Raw genomic sequence first — 12,992 nt, 5'->3', positions numbered from 1 at the left:
TTCAGGTGCCTGCGATCGATATGAGGCGATATCATAGGCCCATTTAACACAATCAGTAACATTTAGATCAACTCAAAAAAGGCAACGAAAATATCATTTGACATTTTAATTTTTTAGCTCTTCCAGACATTTAAATGAAAAAGAATCTAATACAAATAGACCTCCTGTTCATTGTAACGTGCCACATTTGATATAGTGAGCTTTAAACTTTAAGTTCCATTTTTTGGAACTCACAACACACAGCCTAAAACCCCCTCCCAACCTCCCCTCTCCCAAAACCGTTCCTACAACAATTTTCTTATGTTGCATGATCATGTATACATTTATTATGTATTCTATTTTTTATGTTTAAATATCAACATTATCTGTCCATCCTCAGTAAATACTATCAAACTCCTCTGACGTTTATTATTATTTATGATTATTTTTGCATCGATTCTATTGGATCATTGATAATTAGATCGATGTATTGATCTGCAATCGATGTATCGTCCCACCCCCCTACGTGTAACGAGGGTGGGCGGTAACGACAAAAGGTGTGGAATTGTGTATAGTCCGGTTTCTTAATTGGGAATGAATTCTGTATTTATGGATGACGCATAGGTCAAATGAGAATGAACTAATAGGACTGGTACAGTTAGGGTAGATGTTAGGGTTGTAAAGGTTGATTGGACTTCGAATTGGACGGTTGATTATTCTCTTGTCTGTCCCCAATCCTCCTTTTTTTCTCTCAGCCTCTTTTCCCTCTTCCCTCTCTCTTTACCCCCTCCCCACCCCCTCTCTCTCCCCTCTCCTTACCCCTCCCCTCCCCCACCCTCTCTCCTTATCCGTCCCCCTCCTCTCTCCCTCTCTCTTTCTAAGTAGGCCAGCTCTGAGAGGCCTGTTGTTTTGGTGAGAGGAATACAAAACAACATTATTGTCTTAATTAAGCAACAGTCACAATGTGCATCCATCTCCTCCTCCCTCTCTCCCTCATTCCCTTCCTCCATCTCTCTCCCTCCTTCTCTCACTCTCTCCTTCCTCCCTCTCTCCCTCCTCCTCCCCTCTCTCTCCTTCTCTCCCTCCCTTCCTCCATCTCTCCCTCATCGCCTCCCTCCCTTTCTCTCCCTCCATCTCGTCTCTCCTTCCTCCCCTCTCTCTCCTTCACTCCCTCCCTCCATCTCTCCCTCATCCCCTCCCTCCATCTCTCCCTATATATCCCTCCGACTCTCCATCCTCCTTCCATCCCTCTCTCCCTCACCCTCCCCTCCTGGTCTCCTCCTCTCCCTCCATCCCTCTGCCAATGTGCTTTATCTCTTCCAACCAACTCTCTCCCTCCCTCCCTTCCTCATCTCCTCTCTCACCCCAACCTCAGAGCTACATAGTATCAACCCTTTGGTTTTAAATATCAATAGGCAGGCAGGCTTTTTATGAATGAACCATTTTAATGTTTTTAATGGTGTTAATGTTTGTCTTCTCTTCTCTTCTCCCTCTCTTAACGTCCCTCTCTTCTCTCTGCTTCTGATTTGTTCTGCCCCCCCCCCCCCCCCCCCCCAATGCCATCCCTCTCTCTCCCTTTCACCCCCTCTCTCCTTCTTTCTCTCTCTCTTCCTCCCTCTTTTATTGTGCCCCCTCATAATTCACTGCCCCCTCTCCTCTCTCCCACTCCCCCCCCCTCCCTCCCTCGCTCCCTCTCCTCCCTCCTCTCTGTCTCTAGTGGTCCCCTCAGGATGTTTCCTGATGTCACACTACAGTATTGTCCCAGAGGTCAACGCCACAAGGCATGCTCTGTAACACACACACACACACACACACACACACACACACACACACACACACACACACGCACGCACGCACGCACGCACGCACGCACGCACGCACGCACGCACGCACGCACGCACGCACGCACGCACGCACACACACACACACACACACACACACAACAAACACACGGACACACACACACACACACACACACACACCACACCACACACACACCACACACACACACACACACACGCACGCACACACACACGCACACACACACACACACACACAAACAAACACACGGACAGTGCCCACAGTCAGCATGGGAAGCAGGGCTCAGTGGGTCTCACTGCTCCCAGGCCAAGTCCTTCTTAATGAGACAACAGACTACAGAGAGAGAGAGAGAGAGAGAGAGAGAGAGAGAGAGAGAGAGAGAGAGAGAGAGAGAGAGAGAGAGAGAGAGAGAGAGATAGAGAGAGAGAGAGAGAGAGAGAGAGAGAGAGAGAGGGGGGGGGGGGGGAGAGTCTGAAACATGGAGGTTGTTATGGAGGAGTAGGGAGGAAGTGATCTAAAGCCAGGGGCTCTAGCTGAGATGGTTGATTGATTGATTGATTGAAAACTTTATTAACAGATTGCAGAATGGGTACAGTACAGTACAGCTCAATACACACAATTGTTAAGGGGATGCAGACCAGAGAAAGACTTTCGTCTTGTTTACATCAGGGTCCCCCCTTTTCAATTCATCATAACATATATGGCATACATGACATACAGATAGACAGTACTGCTACATCTATACATTTGGCTGCTGGGATCTCCCTGTAGGACTGGGTAGTGTTTGACAATGTACTGTACAACACCAATATCCATCCTTGCATTCCATACCAATACCGAAACAGCAGTTTTTGGCTGGTGCAGGTACAAAAAATGCGGCTCCATGGTAACAATTAAAAATATATTTGTGTTGATTAATGAATAAGCAAAGTCATATTGGATACAATAAGGGCGGTAGTGATTGGCTGCAAAAACGAAAGTATTTAATAAGTGTTGAAAATGTATCTTTATTGGTCTCAATATTTTCGATACCAGGTAATATTGATTTAATTCAATTATTATTAAATATGATACCATGACCAGCTGTCTGTGGTCGTTGTTTTATGGTTTTGTATGCAAAAGATACGGACCAGCTAGCCTAAATGATGGCCATAAACACCTCTCCTGGAGTTTTAAACTAGGCTAGTTGTCCGTATCTGCCAAGCATTTGTGCTAAGCTAGGCTAGTTTACAGCTGGATAGCTTTCTACTGAACACACAGAGAGGAAATGGGTATCTATCTTCTTGTCTGGAGAAGACGGTAAGTAAAGGTCCCATTATTTTGGTGGGTTCCTTTTAGATAATCTGCCATATATGGCTACAAAACCAGTAATCTAACAGACATAAAAACAGAAATTATACTTCTTGTAAAACTTTCTGAAGGCAGAAACTATATGTTTTCATTTAAATTGATTTATTTTTGGGTTGTCACACAATGTAACATGACACAAATACAGTAAGTCCCATGTACAGTATAAGTCTTCATGTCGATCAACATTACAACTAAGTTTATCAGTGACGTGTCTGGCTGTGTGAGTTCAACTTGTCAGTAGGCCTGCCACGATAACACATTTTGCTGGGCGATTAATTGCCCCCGAAAATATCGCGATAAGCGATATTATTGCGACCGGTTAGAGAATTTTTTTTTGAGAAATTTATTTCCCAAAACTTTTATTTTGAAGCCCACCGCTCCGTCTTTTCCGGTGTTTAGACTTTTATTTTGAAGCCCACCGACCGGACCGGAAGTACTGTTGTTATTATCCTAGCGGCACCGCCACCTATGAGCGGCCAACTTGTCTCGTCCGGTTGTGTTTTTGAGCTAATGATAAAACAAATATTGAGATTGTTGGTGAACAACTAACTTTAGGTTAGTTTTAACGTTAGCTACTAACGTTAGATGCAGCTACTACAGGCAATCAACGATGAGGAGGAAGCGTCAAAGCAGTATATAATAGAATAGCTGTGGCGCGTAGGCACTGCAGCACGACTCGAAACTACCTACTACGTTATAATAAATGAATTCATGTTTAACTTGTCCCCGTGTCCAGTCCTTTGACTAGCCCCACCCGTTCATTGTAAACAATGATGCATGTAATTGTATTAACGTTATTCTGTGTTGTAGCTATGCTATACGTTGTATTTCGTTTGTTAGCTAATGTTGTTAGCTTTGAATGAGAATCAACACTCGATCTTTCATCTTTATTTAGCAGTCCAGTTTCTCCGGGCAGTAGCGAGTAACTACTTGGGTCTAAAAATAGCTAACGTTACACTATAAATAACGCTACTTGGTTAAAAGGAGCAACACCATTGAGAAATGTAGTTAAACTATATGTGGCGTTGCTACTGCCCCACGGAGCTGTGCTCTGTAGTATGGCCAGCGGCCCCCCACACGGACAGTGACTGACAAGGCGCAAATAGCAATTAATCGCGCCCGTCAAAATCATTGCATTACTTTTAATTATCGCGGCAATTAATCGATTTATTGCTTATCGCGGCAGGCCTACTTGTCAGCATGAAATAACCGTACCATGATAGCTTAGCTTAGCAAGCAGCAAACCAGACGTTGTCGCTCTTGGGATTTAGGACACACCCATTTATTATTAAAAAACACAAAGTTAGGCCTATGACCATACGATGCCTGCATGGCCATACGGCTCTATATTCATCCAATAGGCTACACATGTAGATACAACAAAAAGATTCACAGCCACATCCTTACTAGAGAACTTAATAGACAAGCTAGCGCTGTGCCGGACGGCAGGTAGACAGGAAGTGACGTGAGTCACTGGCATCAGGTACAAACGATGGAGCGCCACGTAGTGACCAAACATGGCACTGGAACTAAATAATAATACAAAAATATAATAGGCACATTTGTGACTGTTACATCACGTATTCACCGGGACAAGTCCAATTCAAACTCGGCACAAGACGGAGACGGAGACCCAACATGACAGCTTCCCACACAACCGCAAATAACACTGCATATCCCCAGTACACCATTCCTCCCTCGGTAAGTGTAGCCTGAGAGGAAGAACACAGCAGGGACACAAACGGAGCCAGTGGATGATGAGCTGAATCAGAGGCTACGTCCCTGACTCTGTGTGACCCGGATTAAGCACCTCTCCGCTGGCCGCGATGGCACCCTGACGGCCCCCCGCGCGGCTGGATGGTGACCGCGTGCAGCTGACAGAGTGTGTTCGGCTAACAGGACACTGCGTCAGGGACACATATAGTCACTGTAGGATGAAAGAGCTGTATTTTCACACATACAGTATGACACTATAGATGAAAGAGCTGTATTTTCACACATACAGTATGTCACTATAGATGAAAGAGCTGTATTTTCACACATACAGTATGACACTATAGATGAAAGAGCTGTATTTTCACACATACAGTATGACACTAGATGAAAGAGCTGTATTTTCACACATACAGTATGACACTATAGATGAAAGAGCTGTATTTTCACACATACAGTATGTCACTATAGATGAAAGAGCTGTATTTTCACACATACAATGTGTCACTATAGATGAAAGAGCTGTATTTTCACACATACAGTATGACACTATAGATGAAAGAGCTGTATTTTCACACATACAGTATGACACTATAGATGAAAGAGCTGTATTTTCACACATACAGTATGACACTATAGATGAAAGAGCTGTATTTTCACACATACAGTATGACACTATAGATGAAAGAGCTGTATTTTCACACATACAGTATGACACTATAGATGAAAGAGCTGTATTTTCACACATACAGTATGACACTATAGATGAAAGAGCTGTATTTTCACACATACAGTATGACACTATAGATGAAAGAGCTGTATTTTCACACATACAATATGTCACTATAGATGAAAGAGCTGTATTTTCACACATACAGTATGACACTATAGATGAAAGAGCTGTATTTTCACACATACAGTATGACACTATAGATGAAAGAGCTGTATTTTCACACATACAGTATGACACTATAGATGAAAGAGCTGTATTTTCACACATACAGTATGACACTATAGATGAAAGAGCTGTATTTTCACACATACAGTATGACACTATAGATGAAAGAGCTGTATTTTCACACATACAGTATGTCACTATAGATGAAAGAGCTGTATTTTCACACATACAATGTGTCACTATAGATGAAAGAGCTGTATTTTCACACATACAGTATGATACTATAGATGAAAGAGCTGTATTTTCACACATACAGTATGACACTATAGATGAAAGAGCTGTATTTTCACACATACAATATGTCACTATAGATGAAAGAGCTGTATTTTCACACATACAATATGTCACTATAGATGAAAGAGCTGTATTTTCACACATACAGTATGACACTATAGATGAAAGAGCTGTATTTTCACACATACAATATGTCACTATAGATGAAAGAGCTGTATTTTCACACATACAGTATGACACTATAGATGAAAGAGCTGTATTTTCACACATACAATATGTCACTATAGATGAAAGAGCTGTATTTTCACACATACAATATGTCACTATAGATGAAAGAGCTGTATTTTCACACATACAGTATGACACTATAGATGAAAGAGCTGTATTTTCACACATACAGTATGACACTATAGATGAAAGAGCTGTATTTTCACACATACAGTATGACACTATAGATGAAAGAGCTGTATTTTCACACATACAGTATGACACTATAGATGAAAGAGCTGTATTTTCACACATACAGTATGACACTAGATGAAAGAGCTGTATTTTCACACATACAGTATGACACTATAGATGAAAGAGCTGTATTTTCAAACATACAGTATGACACTAGATGAAAGAGCTGTATTTTCACACATACAGTATGACACTAGATGAAAGAGCTGTATTTTCACACATACAGTATGACACTAGATGAAAGAGCTGTATTTTCACACATACAGTATGACACTATACTGTAGATGAAAGAGCTGTATTTTCACACATACAGTATGACACTAGATGAAAGAGCTGTATTTTCACACATACAGTATGACACTATACTGTAGATGAAAGAGCTGTATTTTCACACATACAGTATGACACTAGATGAAATAGCTGTATTTTCTGAATTAAATAGTGATTCTCAACAGGATTAACAGATCCTGGGGGGTTATGAAACCTCATTAACCTATTGAAGATTTTTCTTCTATTATTACATCACCAAAACAGGAAGTAAGAGGACTTCACAACAGCAGAGATGCTAAATACCAGCCTTAATCGGTCTGTCTTATGGGAAGCCTCCCTCCTTTCCCTAACCACTGCATTCAATTCACTTTAAAGGTAGAATCTGTTAGGGGCCGTGTCCACAGCCAGCTTTTTATGAGTTGCCAGCTCCTTTCTGTCATTATGCTAAAGACGCGACAGGCGCACTCCTTTTCCCAGCGCCACGCCAAGCGTTTTAGCGCTCTCGGCGGCTAGCGTTTTTGGGCGGAGCGCTCCCAGCGCATAAAGTTGAAAATAGTTCAACTTTTGGAGAGGAGCGCCGCTCATCAAGGTCACTTTTTTCGACAGACCAATCAAAATCGAGCAAGTGGCGGAGCCGTGGGAGTCGCGAGACTCAAGCAGATTGAGGTCCAACGCTATGGAAACGCTCTGGGCATGCATATTTTTGATTTTCAAAGCGGTCCGCCTTGAAAAAAAACGCTATCTGTGGACAAGGCCCCTTATGGTGACAAACAGTGACCTCTAGGAAAAAGAGCGCAATTTGTTTACATTTTGTGTGTGGGTTGGCATTGAGTGGGGATAGGGGTGCTATTGCTGGCCACATCAGGCTCAGTATAACACCAAAACTAAAACATTTAAAAAAAAGTGCAAAACCAAGTGGGGTAGCTTTAATGTAGAACATAGCTTTAATATGTTGGTAGAACGTAGCTTTATTATGTTGGTAGAACGTAGCTTAAATGTGTAGGTAGAACGTAGCTTTAATGTGTTGGTAGAATATAGCTTTATGTGTTGTTAGAACATAGCTTTAATGTGATGGTAGAACGTAGCTTTAATGTGTTGGTAGAATGTAGCTTTAATGTGATGGTAGAACGTAGCTTTAATGTGTTGGTAGAACATACAGACGCAGCGCTAAAAAATCAAACCAATTCTGCTGCTTGTCTGCTGCTTGTCTGCTGCTTGTTGCTGCTTGTGTGCCACTTAAGTCTACTCAGGTGTTAATTTTCCGGGGCTGTTGGCTGGGGGAACAAAGGGAGGGTAGTTAACTTAAGTGTTTCCCCAGGGAGGGGGTCGGGGGCTACTGCCCTCAGACCCCCAAAATAATTTGTATATGGGCAGTCTGACTTGGGGTTCTGACCATATATTAGTGTTGCAATGCATGATAAGTAAACAGTGAAAAAAGCTAAGAAATCCAATGGGGCTGGGACATTTGGGACGAATACAAATTTAAGATGAAAATCTGCCCAGCCTGTGGGAGGAAGTGGAGGTGTGAAATCTGGCCCAGTCAAGAACAATAGGAGTCACACAATCAGTTTGGAGTGCAGTGGTGGAGGAGTGGTAGAGGCGCATGAGAGGTTTGAGTTTTGAGCGCTGTATCTGTAGCTTTATGTGTTGTTAGAACATAGCTTTAATGTGATGGTAGAACGTAGCTTTAATGTGTTGGTAGAATGTAGCTTTAATGTGATGGTAGAATGTAGCTTTAATGTGTTGTTAGAACGTAGCTTTAATGTGTTGTTAGAACGTAGCTTTAATGTGATGGTAGAACGTAGCTTTTATGTGTTGGTAGAATGTAGCTTTAACATGTTGGTAGAACGTAGCTTTAATGTGTTGGTAGAACGTAGCTTTAATGTGTTGTTAGAACGTAGCTTTAATGTGTTGTTAGAACGTAGCTTTAATGTGTTGTTAGAACGTAGCTTTAATGTGTTGTTAGAACATAGCTTTATGTGTTGTTAGAACATAGCTTTATGTGTTGTTAGAACATAGCTTTAATGTGATGGTAGAACGTAGCTTTAATGTGTTGGTAGAATGTAGCTTTAATGTGATGGTAGAACGTAGCTTTAATGTGTTGTTAGAACGTAGCTTTAATGTGTTGTTAGAACGTAGCTTTAATGTGTTGTTAGAACGTAGCTTTAATGTGTTGGTAGAACGTAGCTTTAATGTGATGGTAGAACGTAGCTTTAACGTGTTGGTAGAACGTAGCTTTAACGTGTTGGTAGAACGTAGCTTTAACGTGTTGGTAGAACGTAGCAACATGGGCCCAGACTTGCACCACTATAAGCACACTGTCAGCCTCACACTTTTTGCTAAACAATACACACAGTGATTTTCAAAACACTAAAAACACTTGCATTACATTAGACACAGAATGTAAAATTACCACACATATGAACCAATTGGCTAAACACAGCCATCAGGTGCACAAACACACGATTGCTTAATTGTAGATACACCAATCAGGTTTACCTGTAAGCACTATACAAATGCAGCAGGTGAGTTCACCTGTCTTCAACCAAAATGGAAGGAGAGTGAAGTACTGTACACAGAGAACGTGAAAATATACAATACATTCACCAAACACTACACAAGACAACCAATGATGCAGATATACATTTTCTCTCAATATACCCAAATCAGTCAACATGACAACATGGAGAATCACAACAAAACATGTCCCAATTTCCCATAAATCCCGAAGAGATAATGTCTAGTATTTTCTGTACTCTACATTTTTGAAATTTTAGTTTTTGTTTTAATGTAATTGTAACCTGTACTGGATACAGTATTTTATGTTTGTCTGATATTTGCTGAGCTTACAGTGTTATTCACACTACTTACTGTAGTAGCATGAAAACTAGGACATGCTTTGTTGTGATTCTCCATGTTGACACATTGACTGCATCATTGATTTGGGTATAATATGGAGACAAATATATTATATTTTCATCAGTCTGCATCATTGATTTGGGTATATGGAGACAAATATATTATATTTTCATCAGTCTACAGCATTGGTCTTGTGTAAGTGTTTGGTGAAACTATTGTATAATATTTGCACATTCTCTTGTGTACTTCACTTACAGTACTCTAATCACTGATGTGTTTTAGGTTAAGCACAGCAGTGTGTGTAACTGGTTCAAACTGAATTAATTCCCATGAAACGTGTGTTTCATATGGTAACAAAATGTGTTTTTTATAAATTAGTGTATAGTTTTTACAAATGTTTCATTTAGCAAAGGATCTGAGGTGTTCTGCTAATTGTGCACACCCGCACATACACGGACGCACACACACACGTATACACAGACGCGCACACACACACACACGCACACGCACACGCACACACACACACACACACATAGGACCAGTAGCCAGTGTGTCATACCTCTGGTGTTGGTAGCCATGTCAGCCACCCGCTGGAAGGCATCAAGGAAGGCCACAGCAGCCAGGACCGTGGTCCTACAGAGAGAGGGAGAGAGAGAGAGAGAGAGAGAGAGAGAGAGAGAGAGAGAGAGAGAGAGAGAGAGAGACTTAGTGTGGATCAGTGTTGACTCGTTTCTCTGTCTGAAGTCTTCATTGTTCTTCATTGTTCTTATTCACTGTAGTTTACTTTTCTCTGTAGCTACTTATCCGATGGCTACTTACTGGGCACCATAGATTTGTCCTTGACGTAGACAGTGACTGTTGCTCTAGATGAGACTGTCTGATTATTTGAGGTGTATCCATAAATTAATTTATCCAGGCTACCACTGTCCCCACCACTGTGTGTATGTACCACTGTCTCCACCACTGTGTGTGTATACCACTGTCTCCACCACTGTGTGTATATACCACTGTCTCCACCACTGTGTGTGTGTACCACTGTGTGTATATACCACTGTCTCCACCACTGTGTGTATGTACCACTGTCTCCACCACTGTGTGTATGTACCACTGTCTCCACCACTGTGTGTATGTACCACTGTCTCCACCACTGTGTGTATGTACCACTGTCTCCACCACTGTGTGTATGTACCACTGTCTCCACCACTGTGTGTGTGTACCACTGTGTGTATGTACCACTGTCTCCACCACTGTGTGTATGTACCACTGTCTCCACCACTGTGTGTATATACCACTGTCCTCACCGCTGTGTGTATGTACCACTGTCTCCACCACTGTGTGTATGTACCACTGTGTGTCTCCACCACTGTGTGTATGTACCACTGTCTCCACCACTGTGTGTATATACCACTGTCTCCACCACTGTGTGTATGTACCACTGTCTCCACCACTGTGTGTATATACCACTGTCTCCACCACTGTGTGTATGTACCACTGTCTCCACCACTGTGTGTACCACTGTCTCCACCACTGTGTGTATATACCACTGTCTCCACCACTGTGTGTATATACCACTGTCTCCACCACTGTGTGTATGTACCACTGTCTCCACCACTGTGTGTATATACCACTGTCTCCACCACTGTGTGTATATACCACTGTCTTCACCACTGTGTGTATGTACCACTGTCTCCACCACTGTGTGTATATACCACTGTCTCCACCACTGTGTGTATGTACCACTGTGTGTATGTACCACTGTCTCCACCACTGTGTGTATATACCACTGTCTCCACCACTGTGTGTATATACCACTGTCTCCACCACTGTGTGTATATACCACTGTCTCCACCACTGTGTGTATATACCACTGTCTCCACCACTGTGTGTATGTACCACTGTCTCCACCACTGTGTGTATGTACCACTGTCCCCACCACTGTGTGTATATACCACTGTCTCCACCACTGTGTGTATATACCACTGTCTCCACCACTGTGTGTATATACCACTGTCTCCACCACTGTGTGTATGTACCACTGTCTCCACCACTGTGTGTATGTACCACTGTCTCCACCACTGTGTGTATGTACCACTGTCTCCACCACTGTGTGTATGTACCACTGTCTTCACCACTGTGTGTATGTACCACTGTCTTCACCACTGTGTGTGTGTACCACTGTCTCCACCACTGTGTGTATATACCACTGTCCTCACCACTGTGTGTATATACCACTGTCCCCACCACTGTGTGTATGTACCACTGTCTCCACCACTGTGTGTATATACCACTGTCTTCACCACTGTGTGTATGCACCACTGTCTCCACCACTGTGTGTATATACCACTGTCCTCACCACTGTGTGTATGTACCACTGTATGTACCACTGTCCTCACCACTGTGTGTATGTACCACTGTGTGTACCACTGTCTCCACCACTGTGTGTATGTACCACTGTGTGTATGTACCACTGTCTCCACCACTGTGTGTATATACCACTGTCTTCACCACTGTGTGTATATACCACTGTCTTCACCACTGTGTGTATATACCACTGTCTTCACCACTGTGTGTATATACCACTGTCTTCACCACTGTGTGTATATACCACTGTCTTCACCACTGTGTGTATATACCACTGTCTTCACCACTGTGTGTATATACCACTGTCCCCACCACTGTGTGTATATACCACTGTCTTCACCACTGTGTGTATATACCACTGTCTTCACCACTGTGTGTATATACCACTGTCTCCACCACTGTGTGTATATACCACTGTCTTCACCACTGTGTGTATATACCACTGTCTTCACCACTGTGTGTATATACCACTGTCTTCACCACTGTGTGTATATACCACTGTCTTCACCACTGTGTGTATATACCACTGTCCCCACCACTGTGTGTATATACCACTGTCTTCACCACTGTGTGTATATACCACTGTCTTCACCACTGTGTGTATGTACCACTGTCCCCACCACTGTGTGTATATACCACTGTCTTCACCACTGTGTGTATATACCACTGTCTTCACCACTGTGTGTATGTACCACTGTCCTCACCACTGTGTGTATGTACCACTGTCTCCACCACTGTGTGTATGTACCACTGTGTGTATGTACCACTGTCTCCACCACTGTGTGTATGTACCACTGTCTTCACCACTGTGTGTATGTACCACTGTCTCCACCACTGTGTGTATATACCACTGTCTCCACCACTGTGTGTATGTACCACTGTGTGTATGTACCACTGTGTGTATGTACCACTGTGTGTATGTACCACTGTCTCCACTACTGTGTGTATGTACCACTGTGTGTATGTACCACTGTGTGTATGTACC

At 42.6% G+C, this 12,992-nt stretch overlaps 1 protein-coding gene across 1 annotated transcript in view; it reads right to left on the bottom strand.

Moving 5' to 3' along the window:
• mtss1lb (MTSS I-BAR domain containing 2b) overlaps positions 1-12,992 on the bottom strand; it is a 239,448-nt gene that overhangs the window by 114,870 nt on the left and 111,586 nt on the right. The window contains 1 exon segment of the mRNA XM_084309215.1: positions 10,206-10,279. Coding sequence (XP_084165341.1) covers positions 10,206-10,279 — 74 coding nt within the window.

The sequence above is a fragment of the Notolepis coatsorum genome, assembly GCF_963971535.1.
Source record: "Notolepis coatsorum genome assembly, chromosome: 2".
NCBI classification, from domain to species: Eukaryota; Metazoa; Chordata; class Actinopteri; order Aulopiformes; family Paralepididae; genus Notolepis; species Notolepis coatsorum.
Note: the sequence above shows the minus strand (reverse complement) of the source record. Positions and strands in the feature narration are given on the sequence as shown.